At 41.0% G+C, this 17,025-nt stretch overlaps 1 protein-coding gene across 1 annotated transcript; it reads right to left on the bottom strand.

Moving 5' to 3' along the window:
• Positions 1–2,649: 2,649 nt before the first annotated feature.
• Positions 2,650–16,652, bottom strand: LOC123492618 (protein lin-28 homolog A-like). The gene is made up of 4 exons (XM_045225347.1): positions 16,631–16,652; positions 11,198–11,382; positions 7,082–7,275; positions 2,650–4,477 (listed from the first exon to the last, which is right to left on the bottom strand). Exons 1-4 carry the CDS (start codon positions 16,650–16,652, stop codon positions 4,108–4,110), a joined length of 771 nt encoding a protein of 256 aa, XP_045081282.1. The 3' UTR covers positions 2,650–4,107.
• Positions 16,653–17,025: the final 373 nt, after the last annotated feature.

Raw genomic sequence — 17,025 nt, 5'->3', positions numbered from 1 at the left:
GCTTCACATCAGTGTTTTCAAGAAGTATTCTCATGTGTCACAACCAAAACATTTTAGTGTAAGCATTAAACTCTAAGGAAGGTTTATTTAAACCTTTACCTGGTTGGTGTGACATATTGTGTGATGAATTCTCTTATTTAGTGCATTGAGCTTCTGCACTGTTGTTTGGATGAATGGAATTAATAGTTAAACCTCCTGGGTCAATGCTAACTATTTGAGGCTGTTGCGCTGTTTTTTTTCACGTGGCACAAGCTTGCTATCACTTTTTTATGCCATGATAGTAAGCTTATATTAATTACTCAGAGGAACATTTGAAAAAAGAAATCAGCTTAGAATTGATGGGAAAGCTTGTCCTCTCCCAGTTCTAGGATCTATCATGAGTACTACCCGGTTTCTTTTCTCAGTCTGAATTTACTGTCACTGTTTAAACTTGAGGTCAATGTTCAAACTCATTCCATGGAGGGCCTAGTGTCTGCGTGTTTTTGGTTTTCCTTTTCCAATTGCCTCGACAACCAAATGAGGGGAGTTGTCACTAATTATTGACCTTCAATTCATCAATCCAAGTACGGACCAAACAGAAACTCGTCCCTCCGTGGAATGAGTTTGACACGTGGTTTAAACCATCACATGTGTCTGAAAGATCAACCAGACCAAAAGAAGAGGTTAGCAACAGGCTTTTTTGCTTATTTCAGTCAAATAAACCTTTTGAATATCTCCAGACAAACCATGATTGATGTAACAAAAAAATGTAATACAATGAATGAATGACAAACAGGAAAACAATACAACAGATATCAGTGCTCTTTTGAGACGTTAAGACAATCTTCTGCTTTGGAGGAACACTTGATTGTACAATACAACCACAGCACTGAAAATACATACATACACAAGCTTTTATTTTTTAACAAAAAACGTGACAAAGTCCTTCACATCACAATAGTGGGCACCTCAACAGTGCTTTCTGGGTTGTCTTTGGAGTATATATCTCCACAATAAGTGCTTTGGTTCAGTCTGAATCCACAGGGCTGTCTCAACTATTACAGAAATGTTGCAGAATAGTTAAGGGTCAATTCCATTTCCAATTCAGTCAATTCAGGATGTCAACTGAAAATTCTATTCCATTTTTCCTCATTGCTTTCAATGATGAAAAATGGAATTGAATTTTAGTTTCCAACCTGAATTGACTGAATTAATGGGAATGACTACCCTGTTACATAACCATGAGTTAGCGATTCTCTGTTGCTTATCTGTTATGAATTGATCATTAATACACACGATTAGATGATATGATCCATACAAGGTTAAAACAATATCAGTAGCTACATCAATCTCGGAGGACCGCACATAACAGAGAGGATAAAACACACACATCACTGAGGTGTTTAAGTTTTCATGTAAACAAAAAAAGACAAAATCATAAATTGTTTGTGAGATGAGTTTGACAGAAACCATATTGCAACTCAATATTAGGAAGGTGTTCTTAATGTTTTGTACACTCAATGTAATAGGCCTGTGTGTAGGATTGTAATGTTTGAGGTATTACTTCACAGTATTGTCCTTTGTCTAAGTGATGTGACCAAGGAATGCTAAGACCAACAGAAACCATAAGGTAAACAGAATATAAATTACCAGAACTGATCACTAGATGGTGGTATGCACTTACAATAATGCACAGGTTCAGACAGGTGTGGCCAGGTGCTTTTACAATGTAACATGGAAATAATAACAGTATGTATACCTAGAACTCAGAGGTAGTTACTAATATCAGTACATAAGTCTATAGAGTTGAACACTAACTCGATATCACATGGTTTGCTTAAAACAAAAACAAATTGAGTTCTATGATGATGATTCCCCTCAAAATGAAAAGTAAACTTTTTGGTAAGTTCCCTGAGAACATTCTTTCTCCTGAGAGAAAATATAAAATTCGAGGCCTCCAGGAATCTAGTTTGGTTTGTGCTAATGTTTGATTATATATACAATCTATGATTATAACACGTATTAACTGTCAGTAAACATAGTAGAGCCTAGATGTTCAATTCATAACTGCATTATACAAAATATCAGTGCTTTGTTTATATTTTGTATTTTACCCCCCTTTTCTCCCCAATTTCGATCTTGTCTCATCGCTGAACTCCCCAATGGGTGGCGATGGTTGAGTCATGCGTCCTCCGAAACATGACCCGCCAAACCGCGCTTCTTAACACCTGCCATCTTAACCCAGAAGCCAGCCGCACCAATGTGTCGGAGGAAACACCACTGAACTGACGACTGAGGTCAGCCTGCAGGCACCCGGCCCGCCACAAGGATTCACTAGAGCGCGATGAGCCAAGTAAAGCCCCCCCGGCCAAACCCTCCCCTAACCTGGACGACACTGGGCCAATTGTGCGCCGCCCTATGGGACTCCCGATCAAGGCCGGTTGTGATACAGCCCGGGATCGAACCCTGCGATGCAGTGCCTTACGCTTTGAACACACCTACTGCGTCATTGTGCAAAATAGTATGCAGCATCATCTAGATATGTGTGCAACAAAAGTTCAACATTCACCTTCTGCTACCATTTCTGTCAACCCGTTTACGCATATGTTCGATAAATCCAACGTATGCACCACACAGAACGCACTGCAACTGCCTCTGCAACGCAATGCTGCAAGGCAAACGCAGCGTTCCATTGGAAATGAATGTACTTCTGGTGTACCAAAACGCAATAACACAGTCGGTTTGTTCAAAGCGTTGGTTAGACCGCTGAGCCACTTGGGAGGCCCCAGTGCTTTGTTTCATGCAGTATTATGCCCTTCAGTCACACAGTAATCAAAGGATTGAAGGCAAACATTTCACCTCATTGATTATTTGTCATCTTACACTTCCTACTAAGGTCATTTGATTAGATTAAGTTTGATTTGTCAACACACATTAAGAAGTGACTGCTCCGCTGACACCTTTCACAGTCAGTCAGTGTAGCCGTACCCTGTGGGAGAGTGAGTACTGTATGGTCTTGATGTTGTGTGAGTAAAGTTAAAAAAACATAAACCATGTGTCCTTATAAATGCATTCAACATACATCTTAATATTTACATTCAGTATTCTTATTGATGAGGATGAATGAGGCCATATGAGGAGGCACTTTATGCTACTTCTTCATTGCCCTGAACAGACAAATTATCATATTAGCATTGGTTTAGTCAGAAACAGTTTCCCAGACACAGATCTAGTCTAGTCCTGGACTAAAAAGCACGTTCAATGACTTATCACGATTCTCCATTGAAAGGGCGTTTTAGTCTAAGACTAGACTTAATCTGTGTCCGGCAAACCGAGCCTAATAGGTATGTTTGGGTGTCTTTGGCGACCGATGAAAAATGCACAGAGAAAACAAAGGCTCATTACCGCCCTGTGTAGTTCTCCAAAATAGAGAAAGATCTGAGAAATACTTCCTGTTGGATCACGTGAATGGTGAATCCAGGTGAATGGTGAATTTGAGTAGACTGAGCTTTGGGACAATAGAGTTCAGATGAGGAAAATGATCAAAAAAGAAAGAAAAAGATTGCTTTGGTTGTTTGTGTGTCAGTCTCATTCCCAGTTGTCTTCTTATTGCAACAGATAATAGAGCGGATGTCCATGACTTTGATCTGACTCAGCGATGGAAACACAAGAGTGACTGACCATCCTTGTGCTACCAGTCTGAGGTAGATGAGGCTGAAGCTTTACCCTTGGATCCAATGGTGCTATCATGGTACAGCTTGGTAGGGGAGATGGATTGAGTTGGCCCAGGAGGTAGCTAAGATTATAGGTCTATCTATGTGGAGATGGATTGAGTTGGCCCAGGAGGTAGCTAAGATTATAGGTCTATCTATGTGAGATGGATTGAGTTGGCCCAGGAGGTAGCTAAGATTTACACAGTTTGGTAGAGGGAGAGTCGGGGAGGGATTGGGGAAGTAAAATAGATACTTGACTGTCCATTTGGTTAGAAATGTGGATCTGCTTGAGGTTGCTCAGGAGATAGCTAAGGATGTGTCTGTGTGAGGAGGAGACTGATCAGACTGAAGGAAGGTGGTTTTATTGGACCAGAGGTAATACTAAGAGGTGGCATCCGTCCATGATGGCTGTGGATCAGGATTGTTTCCACCTGTGGTGCCCTCCAGATCTCCCCAGGTACTGTGCCAGGTCTTCCGGAGAGCTGGAGGACTTGCTGGAGGACTTGCTGAGGGGGGAGGAACTGTCCTGAGAGGGCTGGGAGTGCCTGTTTCCATGCCTGAGACTGGGGCTGTAGGAGGTGGTGGAGGAGGTAGTGGGGTACTGGTCCACAGTAGTGTGCCTTCCCTGAGTGGCTGCGGCCTGGCCGGGAGATAAGGGGCCGGGGGGGCGGTGAGGACAGTGGGCCACCATGTGCATCGCGCTTTGGCAGTAGTGGCACTTCTTTGGCTGGGGCGGCAGGCCACACTCTTTGGCATGGTGGTCTAGTCCTCCACAGTTATAGCATCTGAGACACAGAGAGAGGAGATTCTTGTCACATTCCAATTCACAAACAAGCAGTTTCTTTCAACTTCAGGGCTTAAAGTGTGTATTTATTCTGAAATAAAATAATAATACCTAGAACTTCTTATATGGGATATCATTACATTTTCTCTAGAATGTAATGCATTATGGTACAAATCCAGTTATAACATGCTTACTAGATTGGTTGAATGATATTTTCCCAAAATCTGTTGGTCCAAATGTATCCTTTAGATGGCAGCATCTCACATAGAATACACCATAGAATACACATAAAATACACCATAGAATACACCAATACTGAACCTTTAACAGAAAACAGCTAAAGCGACAAATGCAAATACAATACTTCTCATATGTGTTCTCATCAAGAGAAGACAAATCAAACAAATAGAAAAATAGCTTATTATTTTCCCTGATAAAATGCACTTTAATAACAAAGTTGCCCACGTGCTGATATGTATAGCTTACTGCCAAATGTCTATAGAAATACAGTATGTCAACAACTCAGGCCTAAGACCTGCAATAAATAACCAAGAAGCTGCTCACGGGCGGAAACAATGACAATGCGAAACATTGATGACAGGACAAAACAAAGCAGGACTCCACACAGGGAACAAAGGCCTGTCACATGGTCTGTTTTACTGGCTCAAAAAGGAAGCTATTCAATTAACTGGTTAATATAAGAGTAAATCATACCAATTAATTAGCAATAGACCTGATCATTAGATATCACATCATAATTAGATAGGATCATTATGACATTATTAACTTGCAGTCAGATGTTATAAGGCTACATTTCAGGTCGGTCACACAAAAAGTTACATATTGCAGTTTTAACTCTTTCAGGTGGAAACAAAGTGTTTCTCATGACTGAGCTGGAGGTTTGCTGGGGGTCCCTCTCGGTGGCATCTTCAATTAGAACATGCGAGGGGGGACAGGAGAGGAGAGGGGAGGGAAGGAGAGGGGGAAGGGCATTGGAATTTAGGTTTCATCCACGCTAGTTCGCTTACTTGGGAGGCTACCTACCAAACCCCCCTCCTCCACTCCCCCAACCCACCACATAGACTCCCATTCTAGCTGGTAGAGCGAATAACCAGTTTTCACAAGACAAACTGCCATGCTAGTAGTCAAGGTTTCTCAAGTGTTGCAGAATCTATGTTTTTATAACATATCAATCACATAGGCAGGCACTGTTTAGATACATGGTTACATAGTTCCCACAACTTTTATGTTTGCATAATTTCTAATACTTGCACAGAACAACAAATCAGCTGAGGTTTGACTTTCAAGTCAACCAATAACTCAAGTGAAGAGAAACGTGTTGGCACAATTTATTTGTACATTCCAAAATGTTCAAATATTGTCAATGTTTATAAGATCAGGGAGCCAAGAGTTTAACTGTGTAACACTGTAATACATCAATCCATTAAATAAAAAATATAAATGGTGGTAGATGTTACTAAAGGGAATGTAGTGTTTATAAATGTTTTTAACCTGCCTACTTGGATCTAACCAGCAGCTTTTTTACTGACCCAGAAAGGTCAGGGGTGAGGTCAACACACACTGACCTCAACATATTTCTATTCCTGCCTTTGAAGAAAGATCCTCTGACATTATAACAATGGGGAGGGAAATTAGGATGAAATGTCTACACAAAAAAAGAGGTTGTATACTCTTTATTACGAGTATACATTGTTATATAAATTTCATAATTGATGTAGCATAGGCCTAACTCAGTACATACAATTAGCATCCACCATAACACAACATGATGCAATATAACATCACCTAACATGATCAGTAAAAAGCAATCCTGTATAAACTAGAATGCCTGTTTCTGAGAATTCCTCTTCAGTCTAAAGTGATATTTGCTATACATTACAACATTGCATCTGGTTGGGAAACAGCTGTTAAAACAGCCGTTCCTATCACCAATCCATGTCAGTGGAGTGAAGGACAAATCTGTATTCAAAGCAAATAGCAGCCAGCAGTAGAGCCTCAAAACCAACCATCACAGAAATAGTAGCACTTACGACTGACTAGACCGACGTCATACAATATTGCCGTAAAACCATGGCAGAACTGGAGCCCTATAGAATAACAGTTTGGGTGGAAATGCAGCCCCCACACAGGAAAGGTCCAGCACAATCACATTCATTACTAATACTAAACTCATCATACAGTACATTTGACCTCTAGAGGAACACCATGCAACAGAACCCGTACAAATGTTTACCTATTACATAGTGTAAATAATGCAGCAGGTATAATCCACACAGAACCTCTGAATCATACACAGGTAAATACAAACATGCAGCTCCTGCAAAATAGATTACATCAATGCACACACACATGCAAGTGACATGCACACACAAACCCACAGACACACACACACACACCAAATACACCACTAATGATCACTGTACTACCCCATTCCCATCAACATCATTGTCTGTTCTGTTGCCAGTCTCAGTCTCAATTCCCTTCCTGCTGTAGCAGGTCTTAATCACTCCATTTTCACCCATAACAGAACATTGAATTGAAAGGAAAGTCTGTTCTAGTAATTATATTTCTATGGTCCACTCACCGGCCTCCCTTTGACTTCCATTTCTGCGGTTGGGCCGGGGGCTTGGGTTTCTGCCTCCACTCACTGCCCGAGCAGGGGCCTCCCTCGGGGCCCGTGACCCGTACAGACTCCAGGCCCCTGGGGGACCTCTGGAAGGTGAACTCTAGTGGCTCTCCCTCCCGCAGGCTGCGGAAGCCCTCCATGTGCAGTTTGCTCTGGGATAGAAGGAGGATAGGACAGGGGCCGGATAGGGAGAAGAGGACACAGGTTATACAGGGATCTCATGGTCTAGTCACATGCAGCAAAACTAAATCAACCCACCTCTCCACCTAGGTCTCAATCAATCTCATATTCATCCATCTACATCACATTTGATAACTTGCTACCATGTATCCAAATATGTGCTTGAAGATTACTTGTATGGTAAAGACTGACATAGCCGTCCTAATGGCTGATCCCTACAGTCACTTGCTCCCTGCCATTCCCTGGGTCTGTCGCTGTGGACTGAGCACATTGATTCACTTACTATACCAAATGATTCAGATTGACCTTAGCACACTACAGCAGAACACCACACTTTCCAGAATAGACCCACAATCTCTTCACTTCTTTGAGGGAATTTTTTTATCTTTACACAGACCCACAGAGCCACAGGACAGGGAATAGCTGTCCTTTGAGCAGGATATTGTTAATAAGAAGTAGAAAACTAGGTAATGTTGGTGTAACATTTACATTTTAGTATTTTAGCAGACGCTCTTATCCAGAGCAACTTACACTTAATGCATTCATCTTAACGTAGCTAGGTACGAAAACCACATCTCACATTCGTAGTAAGTAAAATGTAGCCCCGTGTAGCTCAGTTGGTAGAGCATGGCGCTTGCAACGCCAGGGTTGTGGGTTCGATTCCCACGGGGGGGCCAGTATGAAAAAAAAAAATGTAAGCACTCACTAACTGTAAGTCGCTCTGGATAAGAGCGTCTGTTAAATGACTAAAATGTAAAACTTTCCTCAATAAAGCAGCTATCAGCAAAGTCAGTGCCAGTAAGAAAAGGTCAGTTTTAGTCTTACATGGTGATCTGTGAACTCAGTCATTGGAATCTTAGGCATTCAGTTAATATAGATCACAAAATGTTTCTACAATTATTTAATGGCAAGTGAAACAAAGGATTTTGGTGTAAAAAATGCATTTGTTGAATATAAACTTGCAATAACAAATATATTATAATTCCTACTATTATCATCACTCTTATCCCATTATAAAATACAAAATCATACTTTTTACAGGTATAAAATATGTATAAAAAACTAAATCATATCTTACTGTTTGTGAAACTTTAAAACAGTTGGTTCCCTTTCCTTATTTGTTAGAAACATAATTGTATGTACGATCTATTCATGTGTCAAATAATAATCATTGCTTGTTTGAGGTTCATGAGTTTTTTTAAATAAATTTCATCCATCAAAGAAAAACACAATTTCCAAATAGCAAATACTATTTCACAATTATTTTATTATAAAAATGTAAATAGTAGGCATATATAGTATATAAACAGTATATAAATGGTAATACTATTACACAGATAATTTAGGTTTTGAATATATTCAAATAATATCCTAATAATCTCTCAATTAGGATATTTTTTTGAAACAACTTTTACTATTAACTTTTACTATTTTACATCTAATTACATTTTCATTGATCTTGCCCAAAATAAATGTTTACAAAATTAATTCATGCATTTACAGCTACTGTTACCTCAACAACAGCAATAATTAAGCCAATTTATCCCCAGTTCACAATACATAATAACTTTTTCTAATACACAAAGGGGATACCACTGATTAAAACAAACATTATTTGACTTCTGTGAAAGTTATGTTTACAGTAACGTAAATTATTGCGGAATAACTCATGAATCCTGATGAAACAACATGCAACTAAACTTAACCCTAGTTCATCTTTACAGAGGCCAACAAAACTCATCTAGCCCATATTTCTACTAGTCACTCGCAGTCACTGATTTGAGTTTCAACAGAAGTCAAAGCATATAGGTTCAGGCTCCCAAAGGGAATGGGATTCTCTGCTCCAGACACCTTGTCCTCCTCCTGACATATCTGAGCCATCAGCCCTCAGCCCAGCTCTCTGTTACCATGCTGGAGCCACCTAAACTCTGGGCTACCACAGACCAACCCAGCACAGCAGCCATTTAGCCTGTTTTCGATTGGGGAGGTGTAAATCGGCCTAAATGTGGGAATTAAAAAGGGCATAGAAGAGAAGGGAAAGCAGAAAAAGAGATCAAGGAGAAAGGAGGGACATGAGAAAGAGGAAGGGGTGCGGGGTATATACAGTACTTTTAATTTAATTTTTTCAGCACAGTGTCTATTTACTAGCTCTTCCAATAGTGGAGAAGCTTTTGCCACTGGACGGCTTGATTGAGAGAAACGTGATATGAATGAGAGGGTTGGAGAGGACAGACATGTAGAAAAAATGACAAAACCCTAGAGTTCAGGCTGGGTCAGGCCTCAGCTAGTTTAACTCCTGAATCTACCACAGGCATTTGTTGAGCTTCAAATGTTTCATCGTCAACAGATTCAACATATTCCCAGTTTAAGAGAGCAATTCCCCCACTTGTAAGCGTACTTCAGGACATTCTACAAATCCATATGTGGTCTCTCCACAGTCCTCTCTACAGAGGCATCATGTTGCCCTCATTTGTTAGTCACATTCAAGCCATGCAAGGGAACCTACAGTATATAAATCCACGTAAATTTGTGAAACATTCCCAGAAATCAGTCTCATGTACCCAGTTAAAATTAATTGTAATTGCAGAGTCTCAAGCCCATGGAGACAGTGATTCAACATCAAACGAAGCAGTGGTCAGCACACCAGACAGATAACATACTGCAACTGTATTGCTCCAACAGTGTTCGGTTAGCAGTTAGCTGCACTGTCGTCATATGCATTTTCATCAGCTGTGCCATGAAATCAGTCTACTCTAGTTTCAGTCCCTCTATCAACAGATGACTCACTGTAAGGAGGAAGTCATGTGAACACAAGTAGGTAGCAATTTTTTTTATTTTCTTTTGAGGGAAAAAAAACCAACCAGGAAGAGGGAAGAAACAAAGACTGGTATTAGCCCTGGAAGGAAGGGGAGGAGCCTGCCAAACACACAGTGAGATGAGATGGACTGATGGGCGGTCATAACCAAGGATCCACTCCAGCCAGTCTCTTATCGCATCATACACTATGTCCCCCACCACACCACTCCCCAAGCCTATGCTGCCCAAGCAAATCCTACTACATTTACATTTTAGTCATTTAGCAGACACTCTTATCCAGAGCAACTTACAGTAGTAAGTGCATACATTTTCGTACTGGTCCCGTGGGAATCTAACCCACAACCCTGGCATTACAAGATCCAACTGATCCGCACGGGGCGGGGATTGGGCAAGCTAAATCAAGCACACCTAAAATGTGGCAATTTTTTTGTGTATTGGATGGAATTCTGGCTCTGATTGGGCTGTAAAGTGTCAATAGAATCTCGCAACATGGCACAGGATGGTGAAGGAAGCCAGCGCTATAACATACACAGTCTAAAGCCCACACAGGAGTTAAATAATGTCCAAAACCTGGTTGTGAAGTTGGCCTCTAAGCACATGGTTAACCTGACCACCACCATGCATGCACCACCCATCTTTTCTTTGGCTACAGAAAACCCCCTCTTATAGAGAGGCCCTTCCTCCTGTCTTCTGGGTCTATAAAACATGACGATTAACATCTCATCAATCAACCATTTTTACAATGCAAAACTATATTACTATAACAATTTTCCAAATGTTAAATATTTCCTGTAGGCCTACAGACATCCTAAAATGACAGCTCATTCATGAGGACTCAGAATATATGATACTCCTGATGCTACAACTTAGGTGTTACAATGTTACCACTGCCCCTCAACAATGTGCATGTGTCTCAGAGATATGTGATAGAGATACAAACTATCCAATAGCCTGCACTGTGTGGTCACCCTGTATAGGAGTGGGACAATTTGTATCCAGCTCGTGTAGACATGAGGTTTCAGCTTGACTATCTATTGGCTGATTATTTGTATCCATAGATGGTTCAACTTAACTTACTTGGTGAACAAATACATCCATAGCAGGATCTACGGGAGTTCCCCCACGACTAGTCATGGATATAAACCCGAAGCCCATCCGCACATTGAACCACTTGCAGTGGCCAGCGCCGTGCATGGACTGTTGCTGCCCACCCTGCAAGCGATCCGGCTCCTCTCCTCTTTCGCCACCTTTGCCCACCCCTCCTGAAAGCAAGTTGAAAATACAATGTTAAAACATCAATGAAATCATTTCCCATTCGTTTCAGTAAAACTTATTTGGGCAAATTATTCCACTTCTAAAATGTATTCTGTCATGTCCACAGTTCATATGCAAAGTATTTATTTTCCAAAGCGGGCAGGCATCTGATAAATCGCCATCATAGGCTACTTCAACTTCGATATTGAAGTGTTTATATATCAGCTATGAACCTTCACCTGCACCAGCATCACTTTTAATTTTCTAACAACAAGGGTGGAAAATAACTTTGTATTTGACGCAAAGGACAGGTGTCCATTGTCACCCATGAACCTCTGCAAAAAGCGCACAAAAAAACTCAAGTATATAGAAATAGCAAACGCCGTGGGCGGTATGCTACATAACACAACATATTGGACAGAGATACCCAACAACATCTCGGAGGCTACAGTCAGTCCCTTCTCCTTTCCCAGGAAAGAGGGACGGCAGAGAGACAATCTAAGCAGAGATACATAGAATATAGAATAACCTTCGGCCATGTTTCCCTGCCAAGTTTCCGCTCCAACCTTCGGTGATTTTAAGCCCTGCTGGTCTTGATATTGTTTATTCTTCTGCATCAGCCGAATATTCTAATTCAAGCAACAATACTTTAGCGTGCATGATCCACCGTACGTCCCCCCATAGATTTTCAGGATATTCTTCTATGGTTTTCGCTTGCTCTGTTCACGTGACTCTGTCAATTTACACGCTTTCTGGCTACTATTATGTTCGGTCGGTGCGATACGGGATCCTTAGGACGTCCCTACCCAATTGAAGTTGAAATGTAAAATGGTTAAGGTAAGGGTTAAGGTAAGCAGAAATATCTCACAGATAGGCGTATGTGTTCCTTGCATGGTACACATTTAACAGGCTGCATAAAGACTATTCGTGCGTAATAACACCTGGTTTTAATACAATATTATAATAGAATTGTCGAAATAAAAACGATTACCCCGATAATTAGACCATGTCATAAATAACATGACAGAGGGTTCAAAACACAGAGGTTAGCCAGGGCGAAGGTTAGGGGAATTCTTCATGAAGGGGAGTGGGGGAGAAATACTCCCAATACCATGTAAACACGCCCACACTGCTGCAGGAATTCCCTGATGGACCCCAGCCCCCCACCTCACACTTCAACCCGCCTTCAAGTTGTGTTTGTGAAGATGCAGAATATGAGAGGAATAGGAGCTCAGCACAAACGCAGCGTGGAACATTAGGCCAGAATACCAGGCAGCAGCCGTATCAGATGTTACCGAAGCAGTTATTTTCTCAGGTATCATTTGGGGATAAACGCATCCAACTGAGTCAGCGCCTATTGGGAAAGATTGAGGAGGATTTGGAAACAGAAAACTCAGACTATAGCCCTTATGTGTTGTGTGCAAGATATAAACGGTGAGGACAGAGGGTAAAACATAATCAGCCCATGTATAGTCACAGTTATGAGGTGAAAGTAGCCATGCATAATTGGTAATGTGCTTGGTACTTCTCAGTTCTTAACGCTTTTCAACCAGAAATGCCGAGGCCACCGGAGAGCCTCTCTCTCTCTCTCTCTCTCTCTCTCTCTCTCTCTCTCTCTCTCTCTCATTTAATTTTATCGAGTTCATTGGGTTTCATTCCATTTTCTACCATTGAGCACTTTTTTTGCAGTCTAGCTTTTGAGTGCCAACAAGGTTCACATTGCTCAAAAAATCATTAGGCTGCTACCAACATTAACAACTCTAAGTAATGTAGAAAACTACAATTTAACTGTTTAAACTACAATGTAAAGTATAAATATATCATAATCAGATTGTACACATTATATTTAGATCGAATGTCTCTTTTTTTAACAGTTTTGTGAGAAAAACCATGCTAAAATGGGCTCTACATCCATATAGTTTTGCCAAATGTCGATTGTATTGCCTAATCTTGTAACCCTTTCCGATAATCTGAGATCCTTTCCGAGTGATATTGGGGTCCTTATAATGTATGGTGATAATCAGGAAATTTTTTCCATTCAAAGTGAGGGCTGGGAGGGGCCCGGGCATTGATGGAAGAGAGGCAAGGATTAACGTTAGGGGGTTAACAGAGGACGCCGAGGGTTCCTCTGGCTCATGTTGATCTCTTCCAATGCATTAGCAGGTCGAGATAGTGAAACGGGGAACGAATGATTCGATTTTAAATAAAGGTAGAGAAATTCGCAATGTGGAATCAAATGAAGATTGTGGACCTTTTATTTTGGTGCATGTTAAACTATTGGTGTTCTCTGAGGCTACCGCTTGGCTAAACTGCTGAGCTCAATGAGGTTATATCTTAGGTTTAAATCTTTAGTCCGTCAAGTTTTGAAATACACTGTGCCCAATAAATCAGATTATGGATATTAAAAACGTTATGTTGAAACAAATGAAAGGGAAATTAAATATTGGACAATTAATCTATTTAAACCATATGGTAGAATAACTAAGTCTCAAACATACTGAACAAAAATATAAACGCAACATGTAAAGTGTTGGTCCCATGTCCTCATGAGCTGAAATAAAAGATCCCAGAAATTTTCCATAGGCACAAAAAGCTTATTTATCAAATTTTTTTGGCACAAATTTCTTTACATAATAATAATAATAATAATTTACATCCCTGTTAGTGAGCATTTCTCTTTTGTCAAGATAGTTCCTCCACCTGACAGGTGTGGCATATCAAGAAGCTGATTAAACAGCATGATCATTACACAGGTGCACCTTGTACTGAGGCCAATAAAAGGCCACTCTATAATGTGCAGTTTTGTCACACAACACAATGCCTCTGATAGCTCAAGTTTTGAGGGAGTGTGCAATTGGCATGCTGACTGAGGAATGTCCACAGAGCTGTTTCCAGAGAAGTTAATGTTAATTTCTCTACCATTTCTCTACCACTAATGTCGTTTGAGAATTTGGCAGTACGTCCAACTGGCCTCACAACCTGCAGACCACGTGCAGACCACCAGCCCAGGACCTCCACATCCGGCTTCTTCATCAGCGGGATCGTCTGAGACCAGCCACCCGGACAGCTGATGAAACTGGTGGGTTTGCACAAACCAAATAATTTCTGCACAAACTGTCAGAAACCATCCTCATCTGCATGCTCAGTCATCCCCTCACCAGGGTCTTGACCTGACTGACAGCGTGTTCCAGTTCCCACCAATATCCAGCAACTTCACACAGCCATTGAAGAGGAGTGGGACAACATTCAACAGGCCACAATCAACAGCCTGATCAACTCTATGAAGGGAGATGTGTTGCGCTGCATGAGGCAAATGGTGGTCACACCAGATACTGACTGGTTTTCTGATCCACGGCCCCTACCCTTTTTTTTTAAAGGTATCTGTGACCAACAGATGCATATCTATATTCCCAGTCATGTGAAATCCATAGATTAGGCCTAATGAATTTATTTCAATTAAATGTTTTCCTTATATGAACTGTAATTCAGTAAAACCTTTGAAATTGTTGCATGTTGCATTTTATAATTCTTTGTTCAGTGTAGCATACTATCGGATTCTCATTAGTGGAACTAAAAACAATGGTGGCCTTGAAAAAAAAACTCCTGTCACACAGCTGAAAACCAAACACACACACACACACACACACACACACACACACACACACACACACACACACACACACACACACACACACACACACACACACACACACACACACACACACACACACACACACACACGCACACACTACTCTCAAACACACTCACACAAAGCAGCTTTTATTGGATTGGACTGGATTGAGTTACACTCCCCATATAAAAACGTGTCGCATTCATAATGATTTTAACAGTTTCTTATTTCAGAATAATCTGAGGCATGGTGGACCGTGACGCATTTATTTGAGGTTGTCCCCCTCGGTCACTCCCCTGAATATCTGTGAAGAAGAGCAGGGATGTTTATTAAATAGGCCCAGAATGCATCGAGAATGTCTTGCATCTAGACTACACATTAGCCTCCTGCACTTGGGATGTCATTGAAGAGGGTGCACTTTCATCAACCAGTTGTTGAATGCCCAAGATAACTGAAAGTAAATGTATGAACTGTAGAAATATACAGATTCCACCGTTTCCCCATTCATATCAACTATAGCATATAATAAATTACTCCCCCCAAGGGTAACCTAGGGAAATTGACCATGCATTATTAAAAATATATATTGTACAATTCAATAAGGATGAACGCCATCTAGTGCCCGGTGTCGAAGGCCTCAATCAAGCAATGTAGCGGTCTGGCAGGGTTAATATCTCAACTCAGCGACTGGAGACTGAGTTTCGCCATAGAGTTTCTAAACCCAGAGGCACAACATCGCGAGACTTCCGGGAACGCTTGCGAAACAGACAAGGCCTGGGTTTGGGGTTTGCGAAGTCAATGAAAGATGTACAAAATTATTCCTTATTTGTTAATTTTCTCGAAATCTAAAGGTACAACCTAGATTCGAACCAATGTCTTAAGTAAATGAATATGTCATTATTCCAACCTCGTGAAAGTGACAAACTCGACAGGTTTTCATTTTTTCGTAAAAAACAACCTTATATCGAAGCAGTGCCGTCGATTGACGGTCTGCACATGCGCATGTCGGCGCGAGACGACCGTTAAACGTCTTTCTGCGCATGAGCTTAGCGAGCTAAGGTCGCCATGACATCGCCTACAAGTGTGATCAGGGATTTCTATTGAGAAGCAATTTTAGCCTATCTTCATCCTGCACTGTCTTTGGTTTCGCAGCTGTTTTGCCTATTGCCTCTCCCTCCATCTTCGGGATATAGCCTTTTAGAAAGTATAGCCTAATGAATTTAAATAGAATTTAGGTAAGAATGTCCACATGGTAACAAACTGTTTGATGCTAGCTAATCGGCATGGATTATAAAGCCTATAAGTACCGGAAGAATATGAAATAAATCTAATATTTTTCATTATTGTAACAGAATCTAGCTTTGGCTCATATGACCCCCTCTCCAGTCTCTGCGTTGCCTGGTCCAAGGCATACTTGCATAACGTTTATGGTTAATTAGTTGCAGAACATTAGGCCTTAGAAAGAAGTGGGGGAACACATTTGCAGCGGTTTAGCTTACCTATTGTTCACCATTGCCGAGAATATAGCTACTGATGGATAGGCTATCAGTTCCTGAGGAAAGATGGAGAGGGTAGTTTGTATCGATACTAGTCTAATGTATATTGTCTAAGCTGTTTGCAGCTACCAGCTGCGATGTGTCCAGCCATAATGCCTCTGCCTCTCCGGTGTTGGCGCAGCCTCACCTGCTGCTACTCTCGTGGCTGATTGGATGCCTGTACAAATAGCGCCAACATGGAACAGTGAGTGTTGCTCTAGGAACTCAGTGCAGTCATGTTGATATAGGTAACAGCGTAGCACCATCTAGTGTTAATTTAATTACATTGATAGACAGCCTAGTACAGTCGTTAGTGTGTAGCCGATTGGAAATAGGCAGCAATATATTTTCTATTATTTTTCTCCCCCCAAAAAAAGCCTTTGTCAATATTAGATACTTCAATATTGTTCAGTTGTGTGTCTTGACTGTGTTTGTTTCTTTCGATGTGTAGTTTCTTTTTTAGACCTTGACAGCATTAGGTAGGC

The sequence above is a fragment of the Coregonus clupeaformis genome, chromosome 15 (assembly GCF_020615455.1).
Source record: "Coregonus clupeaformis isolate EN_2021a chromosome 15, ASM2061545v1, whole genome shotgun sequence".
NCBI lineage: Eukaryota > Metazoa > Chordata > Actinopteri > Salmoniformes > Salmonidae > Coregonus > Coregonus clupeaformis.
Note: the sequence above shows the minus strand (reverse complement) of the source record. Positions and strands in the feature narration are given on the sequence as shown.